This window comes from Anolis sagrei, chromosome 2, assembly GCF_037176765.1.
Source record: "Anolis sagrei isolate rAnoSag1 chromosome 2, rAnoSag1.mat, whole genome shotgun sequence".
NCBI classification, from domain to species: Eukaryota; Metazoa; Chordata; class Lepidosauria; order Squamata; family Dactyloidae; genus Anolis; species Anolis sagrei.
The window spans coordinates 80,413,917-80,423,239 of record NC_090022.1 but is presented as its reverse complement, the minus strand read 5'-3'; the positions used below and the strand labels follow the sequence as shown (position 1 = coordinate 80,423,239).

At 39.1% G+C, this 9,323-nt stretch overlaps 1 protein-coding gene across 2 annotated transcripts in view; it reads right to left on the bottom strand.

The window, feature by feature from the left end:
* Positions 1-34: 34 nt before the first annotated feature.
* Positions 35-9,323, bottom strand: part of ADAM19 (ADAM metallopeptidase domain 19) — a 76,492-nt gene continuing 67,203 nt past the window's right edge. For both annotated transcript variants that reach the window (XM_060765551.2, XM_067463657.1), the window contains 4 exons: positions 9,067-9,148; positions 8,031-8,246; positions 6,466-6,621; positions 35-3,904 (listed from right to left, as the gene is read on the bottom strand). In XM_060765551.2, coding sequence (XP_060621534.2) covers positions 3,851-3,904; positions 6,466-6,621; positions 8,031-8,246; positions 9,067-9,148 — 508 coding nt within the window. In that variant the 3' untranslated portion in view covers positions 35-3,850. The remainder of the gene's footprint in view (positions 3,905-6,465; positions 6,622-8,030; positions 8,247-9,066; positions 9,149-9,323) is intronic.

Below are 9,323 nucleotides of genomic sequence, written 5' to 3'. Positions count from 1 at the left end.
TCTCCCTCATTACCCAACACAAGCACAACCCACATGCAATAAAAACCAGATTTTTTTATTAAATATAACTAAGCAAAAGGCACAACAAACTGCATTATTCAAGTATTTGCATAGATGCACAGATACCATATTGTAAACTTGCAGCACATAAAATGTGGACACATGGTGCATTGGCTCTCCCAAAATCAGAAAAATGAGAACCTCTGTGTATGTTTTCTTGGATGCAAGGTCTGCCATCATTCAGTGGGCCTTGCTCCTAAGTGAACATGCATAGAACTGGACCCACATTTAATTATTTTTCTCCCATTTCATCATAACATAAAAATACAATATTTATGAGGACTTATTGGTTTGAAATAAGGTTATTGATCCCCAGTACTGAAAAGGCTTTTAAAAAAAATCTGCAAAGGAAAATTGAGCCAATATAGATTACCTCCATGGCACATCAGCTATAGAGCAGCCATTTGGTGCCATTTCAATACACGGAGAATCTTGGTTTCCATCACAGAAGAATGGGGATTGATGATACTGCCAAAATTTTGCAGCACTAAAAGGGAAGAAGAGTTCTAATGTTTTCAACATGGAACTTTAAAAATAGTTCCTTCTGAGAGCTGGTGACATTAATCCTTCCACCATAAATACTTTCATTGGACATAGTTCTTTGAAGTATTCTGAGAAGGGTGAGATGGAGGCTTCATGAAATCAGTGGCAAGACTTAGGATTTATGAAGGGTTAGATTAAGATGTTTCTTGCCTCTTGGTCTTTCACAGTCTTCAGTGAAGGATTACTCATCACATTACCTTGATAGGGCATAAGATTTAAAACACAGAGACCAGCTCTGATGACTACTTCATATTCTAGAGACAAACATTTTCCATCTTGGATATTGGTACAGAAGACATGTAGTCATTGGCAGGAAGAAAAGGTACAAGTAAGGATACAGCAGTTGCTGTTAAGTGCAGTTTAGAACATGTTTGTAGTACCATGATGTTGGGTTTCTATTTGGTCTTTCACCTGTATGAAGTAGCATTGATCTGGGGCATTTTAAAAGAGGATAACCAAACCTGAAGTAAACACGGGTAATTCAAAAAATAGTACTGCAGTCAGCAAAACATGAATTCTCTGTATTGACAGCACCTTGATAGATTGTTTTGGTTCATGGTCAATCTCTTAAAGGTTAATAAATTAAAGAACTCCCTATATTTAGCACCAAAATATTGCAAAGCAAATTTAAAAACTCCACAGGGCAAAGGATACCCGCCTGCAGATTTTTCTAAGCCTGAGTTAATGTTTGTGAAACCTCAAATCAGAAAAAATGTTGCAGACAAGGAAATATGCAAAAAACCTACTTTGCACCAAGATGCCCAATTACAGTAAGCCCTCTGCATCCACTGGTTCTGTTTCCATTGATTAAACTATCCACCATTTAAAAATCTTTTTAAAAACCTTGATGTTGCCATCTTATATAAGGGATATTATTTTGATATGCCATTATATATAATAGGTCTTGAGGATCCAAGGATTTTGATCTCCACAAGAGGCCTTTAAACCAAATCCCAGTGGATATAAAGGATCCACTGTATTTGAAAGATGGATATAAGCAGCTGTCTAATAGTTAAAGAACAAAGAAGAAACATAGTTGTTCGTTTGAGCCAATTGGACACTGAATTAGATGGGTGGTTCTATAACCATAAAATAATTGGAACATGGGATCCAGAGGATGGCGCAAAATTTATGAGCTTTGATCTATCCTTGAGATGATGTGTAGCAAAATACTGTGATAATGCAATAACCTTTAGTGCTAGATCTCTTTTATGCTAAGGATCACTTCTAGTTCACTTCTAGTGTCTTGTCTGAAGGCTTTGTTTTATCACAAATTTGCCATAGATTTTTAAAAATTGCTTCAAAACCAACTACAAATCAGAAAGATTGAGAGGACATTTCACTAAGATTTAATCTAAAATTATTTCCAAATTGCCTAATATTAGTTGATTCAACTAAATGAGAATTAAGTCAGACAAGGTATACATCAACCCTTAGTTGACCAGCACCAAGCATGAATTTGGAAAAATCTAGCTTGTGAGCCAAGGGTGCAGTTATCCTGAGTGTAATTATCCTAACAGAGCAAATTTCCTGAGTAAACAAGTCCAGTCCAAATGAAAGATAAATACACTAAAATGATACCAATTGTACACTCTCTGAACAAATCTTGGCAAGAAAACCTTAAGGTCTCCATAAATTGGAAATGATTTGAAAATATACAATAACAACAACAAACTGTGTTAAAAATATGGTAGACAGAACTGACACGTGTGTGTATGTGTGCCTTCAAGTCTTCACTTATGGCAACCTCAAGAATTTGATAGGGGGTTTTCCTAGGCAGAAAATACTCAGAAGTGGTTAGTCAGTCCATTTTCCCTGAAAGATAGCACTCAGCATTTGATATTCTCACATCCAAGTACTAACCAGGGCCGATTCAGACTTTGAAATCTGATGCTGCTTCAAACAAGAATATGTTTTTATGTGAATGTAATGTTCATGTAGGAAAAAAGCATGAACGCATCAAAGAATATAAGGATATGGTGTGTGTGGCAAGGCATGGCTCCAATTATGTATTCATTTAACAGCAAATCTGAAAATTAGTTTGCACTATATTCTGCATATGATGGTTTAAGAAACTGCTCTTATAACAGGAGTGGGGAACTCTGGCCCTCTGTCTTTTGTACTACAATTCACATAAACCCTCACAGTGGTCATGTACTCTGGATCGTCTGGGTGAAAAACTTAAAAACGTAAGGAGGGATGGCATATTTCCCAACATTGAAATCTTTCACCCTGTACTAGCTTTAGCACAGAGAAAGAGTTCACATAAGATGCATCTGGCAACAGTCTGTATTCGGGATGGATTGGCCCTCTTGGTTCTAATGTTTCTAATAACGTGTACTTCTAAATTCTCACCTACAGGAAGGGGCATGGCAGATGTTTACATATAAATGTGATACAAACACAGCTGTGACTGAAAGGGCAGATGAAGGGATGATTGGGGCCCATGAAGTTTGTTGCAGAAAACAATATGCTCTCATGGAAAACCCTCCCCGCAATCTGTGCAGCCAAACAGACTCTGTTGTGCTGATATCAATATTGGGCTGGAAGAAGTGGATAATTCAATCCACAAAAGGACAGGAGAACCCACAAATGGGCAAAATACACATGTTAAAAAACAAGGCCTGGAAGATTTTCATAGAAGATGGGCGAAAAACCTACTACAAAAATATTATACTGCAAAATTCAGCAAAACTGGGGAAGTGTTCCATATGTCATAAAGTACTTTACAGGCAATTTGATTAGCTATGGGGTAATGGCAGGGGCATATGAGGAGTCTTGCCTTCTTCATAAGACTATGATTTGAACAGTGTTCATTGGTGTTCTGAGAAAGCTGAGAAAAATGCATTGGCTCATGGTTATAGCTTGTCATTTGGGAGAAAAATTGAAGCCTCTCCCTTTCTCATTTCAGTATATTGCACTATAACTCATGAGCACCATTTAAAGCATGTAAATCTTGCAATGTAAAAAAAGAGAGAAAAGTTTAAGAAGGTCAAGAAAATTTGGTGTGCATTACTGGAATCCCCTCTCATTTCCAAAAGAGTTGCATCTACCTGTGTCAAAATTGGTAGATCTTTTTGCTCAAACCAGCCCTGAAACTGGCCTCTGTGAGTCACATGAGAAGTGAGAGAGTAATTTGAGACTTGCACATGACCCCTTATGTCATCTTCCTGGAAAAGAAGCCCATGGAAATCCCAGGTCAAACCAGAAAGACACTGCTGTGGATTGTACAGTTTCAAGCTACATTTCATCTTTGAAACTTCAGGGTATTCACTGCTCCAGTACTCTTGATTGCCAAGTCCTAGAAAAGAGGAAATGACTGTGAGTATTTCTGTGATAGACGTCAACTCAGATAAGAGAAGTGACATCCTAGGTAGGGGAATGGACAAGAATAACATCATTTCAGTGACAACACATGCCAGAATCTTACATTGTCTGTAAAATTATGTTAATTTACGTAAACCTAGATATGTAGAAAATGTGCAGAGAGACTCTTTTACTGAACTGCTAAGATATGTAATGGTTCACCAGGAAGGTAGCCCAATGTGAATTGGTGCCAAATGTACTTTAGGACATGATGCAGATCAGGACCAACATGCATTGGTCCCATTGTGCCTCGGGCACCAGTGAGCATTGGGCAATATGCTGGCTCTGCTACATAATAATTTAACAACTATCTATTGGATATGGAGGTTATGCAACTGCACAATTCTAATTTCTGCATCTGTCAATCCATTTATACAGACAAAAGTCTCCAACAGGATCCTGGACAGATTTTGTAACTATTTTTTCTTAATGTAACAAAGTGATAGCCTGATCTGTGTTTACCCAGAAATAAGATCCACAGTGGGCTGCTAATATGTTTTACAATTCAATCTCCCATCCAGAATATCCAGGTTTAGGAAATTTTTTAATTCTTCTCAAGAATTCTGTGTAGCTTATCAGTGGTCATTATTAGTGCCAGCATTCATCCTCAAGTAGTTGTAAAGTTTACAAAAACAAATCAAATAACTGTAGCAGAAAAGTTTCCAACACAATTCTATGTTGCATTTTTATGACATTGATTTTTTTCAAAAAAAACAAAAAAAAACAACCTTCGTGATCTACACAAAACTATGTTGTCGAGCATCTGACAAAATACCATAAATATGTACCCTAATACACTATTTATTCATTTTCTCCATGTGAGGCAAAGAGAATGTAACCTGTCCAAGGTCACCCCGTGGGTTTTCCTGCTTGAGCAGCAATTCAAACCCTGGTCTCCAGAGTCACAAGGCCCATCTATGCAGGCCACAAAATCCAGGGCTGGTCCAAATTATTGCTGCTTGAACCAGCACCTGATTCTGCCATGGGGTTTACATGTCTCCTCTCCTGAATTGCGTCAGTGGCAGGAGAAGAGTTTCTTCTGTCCAGTTGGGCTAAACTCTGATTAGCCCCACTGGACAGTCATCCTTACCTTTGTCATTATTTGCCACCATAGTGATGGTCATGGACTGAGAGCTCCTGGCCATTGTTCAGCACCTTTGTTAATGCCAGAAAAGGATGTCCAGGCAATTTGGACAAGGGAGGGGAGCAAAGAACAACAACCTCCCTTCTCCAAGTTTTGTCAGTGCCTTTACCAATGTTGGTGAAGGTATCAAGTGATAGCCAGGAGCTCTTCAGAGCTCTATGGTTGCTATAGCAGTGACAGAAACTGATAATAGGTGAGTGCCATCCCATTTTTCCCCGTGCTGTAGAGCATGGGAAAAGTGGGATGGTGACACTGGTCAATGAGAACAATGGGGCTAATTTTGAATCAGAACTGGCTCAGGTATTCATACACACACCAAAGTGTGGACCTGCTCCATTCAAGTAAGCTCCAAAGCTTTCCTGAGTTATATCTAAAAAGGGGCAAATCTGCATTAAAAGGCCCCATGTATCATGTGGATGTTACAGATTGACTTTTCACCCACTTTGGGATATGTGGTCCATGTAGATGGGCCCATAACAGGCCCGTAGCCAGGATTTCGTTTCGGGGGGGGGGGGGGGCTGAATTTTTTTCAGGGGGGTTTCGGGGGGGCTGAGTCTGAGTGAAAGAGGGTCTAGCCTAGCAAACCTTTTGTATCATTACCCCAATACCCCCATGCATATGGGATATATTGAATATGGTGATCAGATCATGATATGAATAAACATAACAGTTTAAATAATGCATCAGTAAGGCCTTTTCGCGAACCACCATGAGAATTTCGGGGGGGGGGTTAAGCCCCTCAAGCCCCCCCCCCCCCCCCCCCCGGCTACATGCCTGGCCCATAATCTACACGACTTTGGTCTATAAAGCCCCATACAGTTCTGGCCCAGCTTATTTGTCTGAACATATCTCCCTCTATGACTTGGATTTGTTAACTTTTAAATGAATGTTTTAATTTGCTGTTTAGTTAATGTTCTAATTGTTATTTTATTGCTCTTGTTTGTGTGGCATCTAATGATTGCCAGTTGTAAGCCGTCCTGAGTCCCTCTTCAAGGGTAAGAAGGGCAGGATATAAATGTTTGAAATAAATAAATAAATAATCCAAAGTTTAAACTACTACATCATGCTGACTCTCTACATTCATTTATCACTTAAATTTATATCTTGCCTTTCCTCCAACAAAGACTATCCTGCTCTTTCCCATTTTATTCTTATACTAATCATATGAAGTAGGTCATGCTGAGACAGAGTGAGTAGACCAAGTCATCTAGCGAATGTCATGGCTCTGAAGGGGACTCAAAACTGAATTCACCAAATCTAGTCCAACACTGGAAACACTACACCAAGCTGCAATTGGGGAAAGCTGTTTTGTTTCATACTTCTCTCTCCCTTTTCCATCTTACATATCTCACCTCTGTCAAGGTCCTATGTACTCCCACACTCCTTGAAGAACTGTATGGTGGTCTTGCTGCTGTGCCTGTATTTATCCTGGGCATCCCAGCTCTGTTGTTTGCAGGAACTGGATTAGCAGGGAGAGCTTTCTGAGGTGGTTGGGGCCGAGAAGAATTCTAGAGCAAAAGAGTAATATTATAGCAGTCATTTTTCTTAAGGCTTTATAGTAACTGTATAAAAATGGTAATGACTTGGGATGTAACTCTTTACTACTTTTCTTCCTGAAGGAAATAATGTAAACTATTTTGTATTGTCGTAGGCTTTCATGGCTAGAATCACTGGGTTGTTGTAGGTTTTTCAGACCTCACATCCTCTGAGGGTGCTTGCCATAGATGCAAGCGAAACGTCAGGAGAGAATGCTCCTAGAACATGGCCATATAGCCCGAAAAACTTACAACACCCCAGTAAACTATTTTCTTCTCACAGAAAGGAAGACTTTCAAAACTGTGCAATTTTTGGAGACTATTTGAAGCTTGAGATTCAGGGTCCATTCACACTGCAGATTTAATGAAGTTTCACACCATTTTATCTGCTATGATTTAATGCTGTGGAACTCTGGGATTGTACTTTGGCGAGGCACAAGAATTATTTGGCAGAGAAGGTTAAAGATATAGTAAAACTGCAACTCCCAGGATTCTAAATGTAGAACCTTCCTTATTCTGAGCAACACTCAGGAGGGATTGCCTTTAGAGATCAACATTGTGTTAGGGAAATTGATACAAGGACTCCCCCTGCAGGGACATTAGTGCCAGTGTGTGATCTCTGCATCAGGAATGTCAAGGAAATATGGTTATACAAATGTTTAGTCCTAGTGCACATTGTTAGAGTGCATGTAGTAGTTAGAGATCTTGATATAAGGAGCAAACACACCAATGGCTTGAAGAAAGAAACTTAACTTTATTGTAGAAATGCCAATCTAAGATAGGAAAATTACTCAAGGTCCTGATCTAAGCATAACTACATCTTGGAAGGTCAAGAGAGGACTCATGAGAAGAATAAGAGGTGGAGAAACATTCCTAAGAGTATCAGTTTCTATCACACAGTGTCAAGATGGGTAGACATAGAAGGTTCATAATAGGTGGGCATAGAAGGTCATTAAGACTATTATTACTGCCCACTGTATAGTGTTGTTGCTCTTCAGTGCTAAGTGTTGTAGCATTTCCAGTGCATATAACTAGTGGCCAAAAGTAAATGTTGAGGAGTATTCACCAAATGATAACTTTTAAAAAATGGTGGGTTTTGTTTTTGTTTTTTTTAAAAAACAATAACTCTCAGAGTTCTCCAGTGAACAAACATAATCATGCTGGCAGGAGGATTTGGGAAGCTTTCATCCAAAATGTGTTGTTTCTAAATCAACCAAACAAAAATTTCAGCATTATTACAATTGTACACATTTGCAAATAGATGCAAAAGTAGCTCACGGACTCCCAGAAATCACATATTTACTCTGTAAATTCTGAGCAAGCAAGGGAAACAAGTGAGACCAATGCTGGAGATGTCCTTCGTCTTACTGAAATACTCTTACCTGTGAAACAGTGACTTTTGGAGCTGGAGGTGCTGGCCTATTTGGCGGTGTCCTTCGGGGTAAATTCTTTGTCTCACTCTGCCCCCCTGGAATGGGAGGATTCCTTGTGTAGTTAGCCAGGAGAGGAGGTGGAGGTCGGGCATGGACTCCAAGCTCAGGTGGCGGTTGGCAGTAAAGTACTTCTGGTTTAGGAGGAATATTCTGTATGCCAAGAACCTATATGAAAACCACACAAGATAATATTGCCCAAACCACTGCAATACTCAGCTTTCTTTGTTAGGAACGTCAAATTCCTAATGAGAACTGTTGGATATGGGTTTTAAATGCAAGCAAGTAGGCAAGCTAAATCTCCCTTTTCCTTACGGCTGTCCTTCCAGTCAAATCTAGAAAGCAATGAGACTTTGCTGAAGGAAGCTGAAAATCAAGTGTAGGTACTTCTCACAAGCTAAGCCCTTTTCACCAATCCTGTTGAAACCAATCCAACATGTTTATGTGTTTATACCAAATTTCAATATTATTGCCAGGTATTTTTTCCCCTCTTTATCTTGTTTATTAATTTAGACATTTCTGCCTCACATCCTTCAAAGCCCTTGGTTGTAGGTTCTGTATGAAATATAAACCATACTAACTCATCATGCAAAACAATTAATTCAATTTTTAAGAAGACTTAAAAGCAGTGACGGACTAAAAAATCACAAACAAAAATTGCAGAGAGACCATTGTCCTTTGGAAGGCCCCAAACGAGTGCTGTTTGATCCTGTTTTTTGTACAGTATAACAAGAGAGTAGTCTTGTAGTTACAGCACTGGCAGAGCTAGGGAAAGTAACTTTTAGAATGACATCTTCCACAGCCCCTGAAGGAGTCTGGAAGTTGTAACCCTAAACAATGCCTTTACCAAAATCTTGGCTTTGAATCCTATCTTTTATGTGAATAGTATGAGGGAATCATTGACTTGGATCAGCACAGGGTCAGTCAGAGTTAAGAACACATAGAAAAAGAAGCATTATTCATTTCCATACAAAAATGTCTGAAATACCTTTCTCTGCTCCTGTGGGGTTTTCAGTTTGAAGGCTGGGTTGGCATGACCATTTGCAACATTCTGAATAGGAGGAGTCGTGCTGTTTTGAGAGAACACAAGGAAACAAGAATCACAAATTATTTCTAGTTACTTGTTAATGCCCATGTTTAATGGTGATCAAATATTCAAGATTCCCCATACAGACAGAACTGAATAAGTTAAACTAGACAAGAAATAGAAAGACACAGATTCAAGTTAGGGTTTCAGGAGAACAA